This window comes from Coenobita brevimanus, chromosome 103, assembly GCF_032717465.1.
Source record: "Coenobita brevimanus isolate Jiangsu-jjx chromosome 103, ASM3271746v2, whole genome shotgun sequence".
NCBI classification, from domain to species: Eukaryota; Metazoa; Arthropoda; class Malacostraca; order Decapoda; family Coenobitidae; genus Coenobita; species Coenobita brevimanus.
In genome coordinates this window covers 4,730,754-4,744,884 of record NC_137056.1, presented here as the reverse complement: position 1 = coordinate 4,744,884, position 14,131 = coordinate 4,730,754, and the positions used below count along the sequence as shown (strand labels likewise).

The 14,131-nt window shown below is 39.2% G+C and overlaps 1 protein-coding gene across 1 annotated transcript in view; it reads right to left on the bottom strand.

Moving 5' to 3' along the window:
• The window catches only part of LOC145415717 (dipeptidyl peptidase 9), a 105,077-nt gene that overhangs the window by 89,398 nt on the left and 1,548 nt on the right, over positions 1 to 14,131 (bottom strand). The window contains exons 2-3 of the mRNA XM_080284942.1: positions 8,647 to 8,797; positions 3,715 to 3,987 (exon numbers count right to left, since the gene is read on the bottom strand). Coding sequence (XP_080141068.1) covers positions 3,715 to 3,969 — 255 coding nt within the window. The 5' untranslated portion in view covers positions 3,970 to 3,987; positions 8,647 to 8,797. The remainder of the gene's footprint in view (positions 1 to 3,714; positions 3,988 to 8,646; positions 8,798 to 14,131) is intronic.

The following is a 14,131-nucleotide window of genomic DNA, read 5'->3' as shown; positions in this document are numbered from 1 at the left end:
ATATATATATATACAGGTAAGCCCTTAATTCACACGAGGGTTAGGTTCCCAGACCCTTCGCATATGTGGTAAATTCGCGTATATGTTCTGCCCTTGTGTGCACATAATTATGCATGTCTGTAAGTATATTACATCTGAATAATACTGTTTATGCACTACATACACCTTATAAACTAGCATAAAGTATTAAAAAACAACAAAAATGTAAGAAAATTAAAACTAAAACCTGACAAGCACAGGCGTAGGTGGAGACACTTCAGCAGTCTGGTGCACTAGCCCTCACTGCCTCCCGTATGCCACATTCTGCCTTTTTTATTGTATGAACAGTTGACTCATTCACCACAAACATGCGGTTCCAAGACAATTCACAGGCGTAGGTGGAGACACTTTGGCACAGTCTGGTGCACTAGTCCTCACTGTCTCCCGTATGCTACATTCTGCCTTCTTTATTGTATGAACAGTTGACTCACCCCAAACATACGGTTCTGAGACAATTCAACATCAAGTCAATTCACCGTCAAAACATGGACAATTCCCCATCATTCTATTAATACTGTATACTTATTATTAATTAATACTTTAATAACTAATTTTCAGGGGGATTTTATAACTCATATAAGTAAAAAACTAGTGTACTGTACTTGCTAAATAAACTGGTATGTAAATAAATGACGGGAAATCGTCCTGACGGAGAATTGTCGCCGACATTCCTCCCTGAAGTTTGTCCAACACTTTAACTTTCTCTGTCAGCAACATCTCTTTACGAGTCTGTTTTGGTGTGTTACCACAAGCATCACTAGCACTACGCTTAGGCCCCATGTTGGCAGACAAGGCAAGCAGTCACTGGAAAGCAGAAAAATAAGCCACAAATAACGATTCTCAAGTCACACATGATTCGACTGTTGGATTCAAACTGACTGTGTGGTGCGTGGTAGACCGACCTCCCACACACACATACATATATGTATGCATACGGGCAGCAGGTAGGCATTTTTAATATTTTATTTAATTATCTTGTATATTGAAATTACTTATTTGAATACTATAATTTTGTTTTAATTATTGTACGAAAAATTCGTGGATAACCGAAATCGTGTGAAAAAAATTCACGTGAATTAAGGGATTACCTGTATATTTATTAATTTCACTGTCTCTTTAGATAAGCTTAAAAAATGCCTATGAGATACGGCAGACATTCTGTTAACTACTGAGCTCAAAAAGGAGGATAAGATTAAAATATGTGAAAACAGGAGCAGTAATAAGCTGAATACTTAGCACAGTTTATGTCATATACAGATAAAGCCTCTGAACAATGCAACACTTTAAATGGGGGTGAGGGAGGGGGGCTTGTGAACTCCCTTGGAAAAACTGGGGCATTTGAGAAACAGACCAGAATATTATTCTTCCATCCATCCATCCACCATCAAACCCTATATAGCCCCATGAGCAGCGTAGGAGCCAAGGGATAGGTAAACTGGTCCTGACATTTTTTTATTTACTTATTTATTTTTTCAGACAAAACACCCAAGGATAGGCAAGTTGGTCCTGACATTTATTTTTTTCATTTATTTATTTTTTTCTGACAAAACACCCAAGGATAGGCAAATTGGTCATGACATTTATTTTTATTTATTTATTTATTTTTTTTTCAGACAAAACACAAACAAACCATACTAGGACATCATAAACTAACACTTGCTTCAAACATTCCTGAAAATGATACTCATGTCACTAGAATCAGCAACAACATGTTAATGACTTATCAGTAGGAATGTGATATCTTATCATCATGAAATGGGACACAAGCTGTACTCATCTACACTTCCATATATTTAACATTAACAGATTAGTACTGATACACTGTACATATCAGGATGAACTATTAACCCTTTAACAATGACTACAGTAATCTCTCCACTATCTGATATAACAGAGCCAAAGGCATGTCCGATAAGTGGGTCCATCCGGATAGTGGTCCCCTAACTCCTGGACTGGTACTTATGGACCCTAACCCAGCCTAACTCAGAATACCACCTACATAACTCTCTACCAGACATGCACAGAACCTATATAACACCCTATTCACACAAGTAAGGGACAGAAATATGAAATAATTGAAAAGGAACCAATGAGGAATCAGAAGTGAGTATGGAAAATATTAGCAGTGTACAGGGTACTTACCAAACGTCCATGACCGTTTGTTACGAAGGTTAACCTGCCTCCTCCAAGGCTCTGGCAGCGGTGAAAATGCTCTTGAAGCACGTACAGTAATCCAGTGTTGTGCTGCACTTAATCCTTTTCACTATGAGTTATAATTGTTACTGCACAGTCTGTTCTTGACTGCACCACACCAGTTTCAACTGCCCGTTTACATTCTGTACTTACTCTTTGCACTCTGAATTCTAATTTCATAACACTGCACAACCCTGTAAATTCCCATGTGGTCTAGTGGCAAGGTACTGCAGTTTATTCACCAAAACGAGCACGTGTTGCATCCACTGAATGAGCGTCTAGTCAGAATGGCAGTTAGGTGGTAACTGGGGAGGGATGGGGGATGGCGGGAAGCAAGCAGTGAGCGTACACACAGCTGTTCGGCGTTGTGCACCAATTTCAAAGTACGGTTGAAATAATGTAGGATTTTTTTTTTTTTTTTTTTTTTTTTAATAATTTTTTTTTGGCCATTTTTGGGTTCCAAAGGCACGGGCCCAAAATGTCCCGTATGTGGGGAGTCCGGATAGTACAGGGATTACTGTATTTTGATCATCACTTCAAATCCAACCTCAGAGATTCCGATGACGCTTTTAATCGTCATTTTAAGAAACTTTTGTAAAATATTCACCATAAATCACATTTATGCATCATAACAAAGAGGCTCGAGCATGATGTCATGGAACGGTTGCTCTATGCGTGGCAGTACTGCACAGCTGGTCTGACTCATGGCTTTATTTCTTTATATTTTCATTCTTAGTGAATACTTTTCTACAGCGAGGTATAAAATTTTTGGTTTTTGTCTAACTTCAAGTCGTCACTTTGACTTTTATTTTCTTTGTTTTTCTTTAATGAACATACTACAATAAAGTACAACTACTCAGATTCAAAATAACATCACAACCAGCATCCTATCATAAAAAAGTGTATTTACACTGACCGATCAAAGAAAAACATCATGAACGAATATGCGGCCGAGACTAAAATAAAATTGTGCATCTTTTTCCTTTCGTTTTACTGCACAATGAAATGCAAAAATGACCATAATCTATATATCATAGTAAAGGTAATTTATTGTATTTTTGCATGGCTTAAACCAAATTTACATATCTTTACTCGTTATTTTTTGCCGAATATTTTTCTATGGCAAGTAAAATTTTTGCTTTTCGCCTAACTTCAACTCGTCATTTTGACATTTTGTTTTCTTTGTTCTCCTTTTTTGGACATATTGCGATAAATTACAACTATTCAGTTTTAAAATGACACCAAAACCAACATTTTATCACGAAAAGTGTATTTACACAGAGCGATCAAAGTAAAATATCAGGCCGCGAAGATGTGGGTCAGCGTGAGTGGCTGACTCTAGCACAGACATAATCTGCCCGGCCCAGAAACCTGTTACGGTTAACAAATTTCAATAAGACTGCAAAGAGATAAGGACACAGTGCTGACAGACATACTGAGGGAAAGAGAGAACTGTAACTTCAGAATGCATGAAGTACTCACGGTATCTAGATTAATATCAGCATAAAACAACGTTGACTCCCGCCCCTGGCCAGGTGACAGGAGGAAGTAACATCGTAGTTGTGAGGGTCCCAAGCGGCGGAAGGTAACGTCTGTGGGGGTTTTGACGGAGAGGTGGAGGAAGGTGCGGCGCAGCTCCCGCACACGCTGGTGCACCTCACGCCAGTTGGGGGATGTGCTTCCTGCCCCACACCCACCCCGTGACACACCACCGCTGCTTGTTGGAATACGCGGCATTCTTCCTCTCCGGCTTGTCTAAAATACATAATTAAACACAGTTTGCAAATAATCCACCCATCATTGAATTTTTTGCTGACCCTATCAGGAATATAGGGGTCTAGGACTATTCAGTTCAGATAATCCTTGCAAGCATAGCCATATGCCTTCCTTAGCACTAGTAACAATAAACCCCAATCATCCCTTGGACTAAACCATTCTACAGTCCTTCCAATATATGCTGAGCATTTGGGCATCGACCTTTCCAGGGATTCCTCCACGTGCTGTGCTGCCAAACCTCCTACAGGGTCAATTGTTGGATTACTGGTTCAATTCCCTACTGGGTCAATTATTGGATTCTCTCTCTCTCTCTCTCTGCATAATAAAGGGAACGCTATACATTTTGTGTTGATAAGCCTATACAGTATGATAAATTCTTCAAATCTGAGAAGCCCCCCTTTCTTCCTCTGCATGATAAAAGGAACGTTATATAGAAATTTTGTGTAGATTTATTTATATAATAAGGCTATACAGTGTGATGAGTTATTCAAATCGGAGAAGCCTCTCTGTCTGTCTGTCTCTCTCTGGCAGCCAGAGAGTAACTGACCTTACCTTTGGATTAGCACGGTCATCCCTGACTATGTCACCTGTCCCCATGCTCGAAGAAAAGCAACGTTGGACAGCAATGCTGCCAAGTATTGTTGTATTTATACAAAATCATTGCTTTAAAAAAAAAAAAAAAAAAAAAATATATATATATATATATATATTCATAACACTATACAGCCTTATTAGAGAAGGAAATATATACAAATTAATTTAGAAGTAGTAAATAGCTGACATAATTATAAGACAGGGCGATGTGTGTTGGGTTTGATTTGGCGGCACCACACATGGGGGAATCCCCTGAAAGCCCAATGCCCAATCGCTCAACATATACTGGAAGGACTATAGGTCATAACTGACTGAAGCACCTTATGCATCAATGTGAATGAATGCATGAATACATGAGTAGTGATGACGGTCTTCCACAGAGAGTACTGTATTATTATTTTAGGGGGGAGGCAGCTGAATTGGTGGAGAGGTGGTCTACAGTCCTAATGGACCCAGGCTCAAATCCTGGCTGCAGCAGGGATCAGTTTAAGGATCTGAATTTCATAATGCAGGCTTTACTAATCTACTAGAAGCCTCGCCGACATGTCGTAAAAGTACCCCTGCTAATACCAGTACACCAGTCCTGTATGAAACAGCCCTAGCATGTATTCAATACGGATGGTGGGTGTTAGCATAGAAGTGGTGACATGTGGAGGTGTAGGAGGACTACTGGGCCTTGGGATAGGCCACTGTCCCGAAGAAATAGGCCCTGAAGCCTTTACCCAGAGTTGAAAAAAAAAAAAAAAAAAAAAAAAAAAAAAAAAATCAACATATAAAAGCTAGGAACATACTGACAATATACTTGTAGATACAGATTACTGATAATGATTTGTTTGAAGGTAGAGTACAATGCCACGCACAACATCTAAAGTTATCCCGCAGAGCCTTTTTTTTTTTTTTTTTGTCTGATTTCAGTAAATTATTGAATATCCAACTGACAAAGCTTAATGTTCCATTTATTTCACAAGTCAAGAGATAATGCAGGTGGTGACCAATAATCTTACTAGTGTTATCCATAATGCACAGTGCTACTGATAGTGTCTACACTGAATGATTTCCAAAAATACAAAACAAGTACAGTAATCAGAATCATCAATTCTACACAAGAGCTGAACAGTTGATATTTTGGTACTAATATGTATTTTTAGGATGCCATTAAATTTATCATGACTTGTGATACCCCAAGCTACTCCCAAATGGGAAACCCAGGAATGCTTAAGCATACCATCTTAACTGCAGCCTAATAAATTTACTTACCAGTCACAAAAAGGTGATATGCTGTTCAGAATGACCATTCACAATCTGTACTTACATCCAATAATAAAATGCCGTGTGCATATTAAGACATGGGTTATACAGAACATGCAACCCTCATACTGCAGGAATAATTGGGAAGGCTGGGGGGGAGAATACACCTCATCTAACCAAAGCTGTCACTATGTCAAATCTTCTACATATTATGACAATACTGAACACTTATGTATTAAGCAATATATTCCACTTCAACCTGGGGACAATACTGTATATATATTTTTAAATACATACTAACAACAGACAGTTGTATTCAGTTCATGAGATATTCTCTGCATGAATAAGGTAGGACAATCTGCATCAACCCCATCAGCTTATGCATATATTCCTTTCATTCATGTACAATAATTTTACTCAGTTTAGGAAGTAAGTCTTCTGTCTGAAATGTTTAATTGGACCATTAATTCATCTTATCAAGAGTTCAACAACAGTAACAATAGATTTCTTCCAGATACACAGGACATAGTCTGACAAGTGAGAAGACAGTCTAGTATGCTTAAGATGTCTGATACAAAGCAAAACTCTCATACAGCAGGAGTTTATCATACTCTGAAACTTTTATCTTATGCTTACCACAACTCTGAACCACAAAACAAGCAATGACAGAGAACAATACGTGAACTAGTACAGTATACGGTATATAATAACATACTCAGGACCGTAGTTTGGCAAAAGATTAATAACACTGAAAGAGTTCTGGTATTTACGCGAGTCAACAACAAATGAAAATAGGTAAGGGCAGACTGGACATAACCCTTTGAATCTGTTGATGTAATTTATTGGTTTATGCCTGCCATCTCCACAGGATTATTCTCAAGTTCGGAAGGACCTTTAATTCTGCAGGGTTAATGAAGACTATATCTAACCCTCGCAGATAAAATAAAATAATTTGAAGATATCATGAACAAAATGAAAAAGTCATTGGATTCAAGACATTAAGGAAGGTGAAGATGCACATACCTATACTCTGTACCATATAAAACTCAATATAAGCCCCTCCCACTCGGTGACGACAGGTGGAGACATTTCTTCCCGTAGACAAGGGCTATTGGACATCCGGTACTGATGGGTGGGGTAAGAGGTCAGCCTCCAACTAAACCAAAACTCAGTTCCTCACCTTTATGCTCTCTACTTGACTTGAACTCCCCAAGGCAAGGGCAGCGGTCCCTCAGGAGATAATAATGATCTCTCTCTCTCTCATGATATTAAAGAAACAAAATTAGTAACATGGATATCGGTTTATTCAGATGAATTGTGCATAAAATTTATGAATCCAGAATAATGTTTGTACTAAATTAACTTAAATTAACCTAATAATACTTTACAGCAACCCTAAAGCAAGAATACATATTCAAAATTTGCTTGCGATGAAGGGAAGTCCGAAAAAGGGTAAATGCATCATGTAACGAGAGAGAGAGAGAGAGAGAGAGAGAGTGTGTGTGTGTGTGTGTGTTTCAGTCATCATCTTCACTGCTGTCATCAGAGTTCAGCACTCCACTCCTGCCTAAGGAATAGCCAGGATTGTGTAACAGTTCCAAGAAGATCAGTCATAAATGACAGTGGGGGCTCAAAGGCTAACCAGATGGAAATGAATCCATCAGTTACGTGCCGTTTACATTTTGTGTAAAAAATAAATAGAAATATTATTTACTGATTAGAAAGTTATTTACATCACCAATAACGACATTTCAAGGGGGGGGGGGAAATATTAGAGAACCTAAAAACAACTAACCTTAAAAAAATACAGGGTACAGATGCTACAATGCGAACAGAACTCCTCTCTCGATGCCAGCGTGCAAGTGTGTTCTATACGGAAAATTTGCTGCTTTTAAGGCTTCCTGCACACCCTTATCATCAGAGAGCAAGATGTCAGATGCTCCTGGTGCAATTATCAGCTCTCCGAAGAGTAGCCTTTAATGGTATCATATTCCACCCACTCCAGTACAGTAATCTGCTAATCATCTTCTCCCTTGACAACTTGTTCCACTTGCCTTGCATTATAGAGCAAGCAGTGCTGGAACTAGGTATATATATATATATATATATATACAGAGAGAGAGAGAGAGAGAGAGAGAGAGAGAGACAGACAGACAGACAGACAGACAGACAGACAGAGAGAGATCAGGTGTGAAAGATTATTGATCTCATGAGATATCCAAGCCTGTCCCACAACAGCTTCCCAGCGGTCGATATAGGCGAAATTAGCGTGGACAACAGTGTTCTGTACGCCTTTTTAACCAAACATGGTCAGCCACTGATCACTACCGAAAGGTCAAGGCTCCACCTGTCTTCACCGAGTGGGAGGGGCTTATATTGAGTTTTATATGGTACAGAGTATAGTAAAATACAGACCTAACATACACACTCCTGTGTTATGCATAGGTTCCATTCTCGAATGCGCTGTGGAAACCTAATCTGCTTAGGTTTGATTGACTTTGATACGTTGCTATACTTTATCAACGAACAAATTGAACAAGGACACACTGTAATATAAAGAATAAACATATTGTATACATCTTAATAAGCAAAAGGAGGTATTAAAAACAAACAAACAAAAAAAGTGGTACTACATACAACATTACTGTACAATGACTAACATACTGGACACACTGTAAAGCTTTTCCAAAAGAACAAATTTGCAAAAGCTGATATTTACATAATCCAAGGAGCATCCATAACAATAAAAACATAACACCTGAGGCACATGGCACAGAGATCAAATGAGGTGAGTACCGTTTGTTGATGTCTTGCGGTGTCCGAGGGCACATATCCGCCCTGGGTGCACGATACGTCAGACTGTGGTGTGGGGGAACTGCTGCTGGAATTAGTAGCACTACATTTACCCTTACATGTTCCTCACAGGGTCAAGGGCAGTCACATTCAACTGCAAAGGGAGAGAATCAGCTGTAGCAACAAAACAGATGCAGTACATATGGTAGTAGAACTTGAAGCATGGTATCACTGGTGAAACTAAACACTGTCAGTGGCAGGATGCTTGGTCTCAGTAACAAAATTGGTACTTCACCAACCGATGTACAATGCATGCACTGAAGTCTTATAGTAGCTATAAAAAATTATGTTTGGAGGTGATTTGTTGAATTTAAATATTAAATATTGTAGGCAGTTATAACATGGTCAACCTGGCACTTATGTCTGGTTAACATGGATTTTCTTGAAGAAATTAAAAATATGAGTGAACTGAGAGTGAATGTTAGGAGAATGGAAAGTGATAGATAAGTGTCTAGTATAAATTATACTATGCATGTAAATATTAAGTGGCACTGTGAAACAAGATGTATCTACATACCACCAGACACCTTAATCATATAAGAAAGATCCTCTTCAGTAACCAGAGGATGGAGACCAACCTAAAAAGTGAAAGCCAACTGTCGTACTACTGTAGAACCATCTGTACTTCAATACCTGCCATTCAATGGACTTTCATCAGCAACCCATATTCATTACAAACATCAGAGGTAGACACAATATGCCTCATGGGACACATCTGATCAATCCAATGATATTTTCTGCCATACCTGTGTCCAATAAGCGTAAATACTGTAGCAATTCCAGGCACAAAAACACAAATTTATTAATTTCAAACTGGGTTGTTGTGCAAGAAATGAAAGGTTATACATGTACGGTACAGGCAGCACAGATCCTATTTCTGGTAAATCATTCTGATGACTTCAAAGAACCTACTGGTACTGTAATTGTATATCAATCTTAATGGGTTATTAATTACCGGTATTTTTATAATGCTGCAGGTCTAGATTTACCCAGTATTCCATCCAAATTAATCTTATTTTCATTCCCTCCACTAAATATGAATGTACCGGTATGACATGATGTGGTCCTATTAGCAACAAGATATTAAAATGTCCATCATATGTATGGCCCAGAATGTTTGTCAAAATTCAAGAATTACTCCACTAGCCAAAATAATCATCTACCCTTGACATAATATCAACAAACCTATATTTGATAACTACTGATTCATTCCAATGACTATGGTATCATACTTTAAAATGCTTGTCTGTTGTGGCTAACAATTCATTGCAAGTACTATATAGTCCAACTCTCATACAACGAATCATTATTATACAGGTACTGTACTAGATTAATCTGAGGAATCTCCATTTTGATAAAAGTAAAAAATTAGGATAACACTGACACTACAACTCTTTGCTATTAAGCTAACTTGTTAACTTTTAATTCAAAATTTGTTCACACTAATGGTACTGAAACCCAGGTCCAAAATCCAGTTAATCGTACATTATTAAATCCCGTAATTATTAATGCCTGAAATTAAATATGAAAAACTGGATATCTGAGTTAAGTTTGTTTATCTATCTATCTATCTATTGCCAGATGCCTCAATCCCGTTCGGGGTGGCCACAAACAAATCGCCTCCATGTCGCCCTGTCCCCTGCCATTTCACTGCCCTGCTCCCAACTCACACCCCCTTCTCTCATATACCTCTCCACCCTAACCCTCCATCTCATCCTCGGCCTCCCCCTCCCTCTTCCCCCCTCCACCTCACTCACATACACTCTCTTCGTCAGTCTTTCACCCTCCATCCTCTCCACATGGCCAAACCACCTCAGTGTATTCCTCCTAACGCTTCCCATCACATCCACACCCACACCACAACGCTCCTTTATATTCTCATTTGTCAGCCTGTCTCTCCATGTGACTCCACAGGCTCCTCTTAAATAACTCATTTCCACTGCTCTCACTCTTGACTTGTGTCCTTCCAACAACGTCCAAGCTTCACTTCCATACGTTAGAGTTGGTATCACAATACTGTCATGTAGTAACTTTTTCACTTCCATGCTCACTTCCCTGTTTCTTATCACTGCTTTCAAGGAACCAGCAACCTTTCTTCCCTGCTGTACCCTTTCAAGCACTTCACCCTCCAAACCTCCATCCTTACTCATCACACTACTCAAGTACTTAAACGTACTCACATTTTCCAATTCCTCACCATCCAACCTCGCTCTACATTCACTGACTTCACCTCTCTCAAAGACCATCACTTTACTCTTCCCTACATTCACCTTTAGATTCCGTTTCTTACACACTCTCCCAAACTCATCCACCAAGCCTTGCAGCTCTCCTTTGTCTTCACTCAACAACACAGTATCATCTGCAAACAACAGTACAGGGAGTTTCCAAACACTACCCTCTCTCACCAGGGCCACTCCAACATCCACTACCCTCCCTTGTACCTCATTTATTACCCCATCCATGTACAGAATGAACAACCATGGAGACATGACACATCCCTGTTTCAACCCAACCTTCAAAGAGAAAAATTCACTCAGTTCACCATCCACACGCACTGCAGCCTTAGCACCATCATACATACTCTTCACAACATTCAACAACTTCCCATCTACTCCATATATTCTTAATACTTTCCAAAATCTTTGTCTATCCACCCTGTCATTATGCTTTCTTCAAATACAGGTACAGTATATAAAAGTGACACAAAACCTGAGACGAGTTTTATAAGGAATAAAGAATGGGTAACTACTGGCACTATTTCATTACTGAGTATGGTATTACACAAACCAGACTTACCTCAACATCTTTCAGCACTAACCTTTCTCTTCAAAAGGATTTTTATGGATATCAAACATACCCAACCCATCTATGTTGTATGATTTTTTTTTTTTTTTTTAATCTAAACCTAGGTAACCTTTGGTGAACTCACAAATTTCTCTCATCAAGTTTCTTAACATCTATCTATCTATCTATTGCCAGATGCCAAAATCCCACATGGGTATGGCCACACCAAATGTGACAAGCAGGGAGGGATGAGGCGACATGATGAAACTTACTCATTCCTATGTGGGTGACTACACTGAATGAACGGGGAGATTTGTTGTCCAGCTCACCCTCCACGCTCGTTGCTACGCGATGCAGCAAGTTCTAAAATGTTGCGCATTGCCTAGCGACATCCCCTGGCACATCTGCACCAATGAGCAGATTCTGACTAACTGTCGCCCGAGAGGTTGCTGCTTCCTATTTGGACAGGCATCATGTTGATGCTTGCCCTGCCACTCATTGCTCAATGCTACCACCCCACTCACTGCGTTCGGTATGGCCATACCCTACAAGGCGGCCGTTTGTCTCTGAGTCAACTGTTTAATGGGGAGGTACTAACCCTCTGCCAACCCACTTGCTGACACATAGGGAACTCATATGGTTTGGTTATATTGTTACCACCCAGCAGCATAAATGGTTTCCTGGTCAAAATGCTGGCTCAAACTTTCTATTTATGCTCTGCTACATCATGGGTTTAGAACTGTAAAACTAAGGGTATTCTACATAATCAGTTCCAACTCCTTACATAAGCTTCAATAAAAATGTCCACTATAATACTCAGGAAAAAAAAGAGAAAATCCAATGACAATTTTGTGGTTAATTCCTGTTATTACCAGGTAATATTATAAGCTTAGGAGAGATTTTTGGACTGAAGGGCTTAAATATAGCCTTCATTAAACCATTAAGTACTACAGGCTTTTGGTAAGATGTACAGAAAGTAACTGTCTGCTCATTAATCAGAATAAAAGAAAAAAAAATAAGATTAGAAGTTAATGCAAATCTGAAAAGACTGACTGCACTGGTTGTCTTGTAACAGCAAAATCTCTGGCTTTAACTTGCATGAAGATCACACACTTGTTTCACTGAGTTATGCTTAAGTTTAGTAACAAGTGGCCACATGTGCACGAGTAAATCCTTTATGAATCGTCATTAAGTTCCAGTCTACCAGGATGGTGAGGTAAACAAGTTAAATAACTGTAATCTCTCCATTCACAACTGTCAGGCACGTACACAGGTGATACTTACTGTACTGTACATAACAAAGTTCCAACAGGCTAGTGCAGAGGTTCCCAACCTTTTCAGCATTGCACCCCCCCCCCCCTTTGGCCAGGACTGTATTCATGATGCCCCCCCATCCCTCTGACACCTAAACAACGATCTTTTCATCTGCTCCTTATGGATGCTTAAGAGGCTAGATGGCAACACTACATGTGGTTGCTTGAAATGACGGTTGTGAAGTTTTCCTATCAAAGTTTTTATTCATACATATCTTTGGGAATGCCCCGTATGCATGTAAATGGCCTAGCCCTATCATGAACTTTGATTATCCCATGGCCACCCCCTAGCAATCTCAAATGACCCCCCAGGGAGGCACGCCCCTCAGGTTGGGAAACGCTGGGTTGGCAGCTTCTACCTACTGTATCTGTCTATAGCCAGTAGCTTCGTAATATGAAATATCCAGCATTGAAGAAAAAAAAAAAAAAAAAAAAAAAAAAACTTATGCAACAGTGGTGATTGGATTTATTATATGAAGTGATATTCACCACTACATTTTCATTCTAAGGTAGTGGACTGTATATTTTGTGTACTCAGCATGCAAATAAATGATGCACTTACACTATCCCAATAATGGGATCAACATAACTACTGGTAGTTGGCATTATCACACTTGAAAAAAAAAAAAAAAAAAAAAAAAAATGTGGTGTCCAGTGGGGGGTGAGGGTTCGTGTCACTGGTTTCCGAGAGAAAATTTTTTAGTTGGCAGAATGGAGGAGGTGGGGTCTACACAAAGTTCACCAGCTACGAAGGGGAGGGTTATCCCTTTCTGAGCAACATAACTCAATACTGTCATAAGTCCTGGCAAATAACTGGCTGCAACTAAACACCTGATATATGATATTCTGTGCTATTCATGATGTAGTATGAATCAGATTATAAAGGGGAACACACACCATCAGTGCACCCCCCTTCCCCCATCACTGTCACCATCTTTCCTCCTATAATTTTAATACAATATACTAAGACTGAGGAGAGGGCTGGGTAGTAAACAAAAACTGTAAGGTAATCCGCATGACAATTGCAGAGCATGGTGCAAACAATTGGAAATGAATATAAATCCTTTAAGAATGACAGAGACAGTGGTGCTTAATCATGTTCATAATAGGATATGTCAACACCTGCAAAGCTTATGTTGGCTGAGGCATAAAGGACACTGAACCAAACCTAATATGAAAGCCGCTATGTTTAATTTTCCCTCATTGTATCCAAGTCCATCAGTTATTTCAGTGGTCTATGAAATTATATCCCCAAATCAGAGGAGGTCTTCTCTACGGCATTTGTCACAAATGTATCTTTTTGGAGGTTTCAATAACGTTCCATTAGTTAT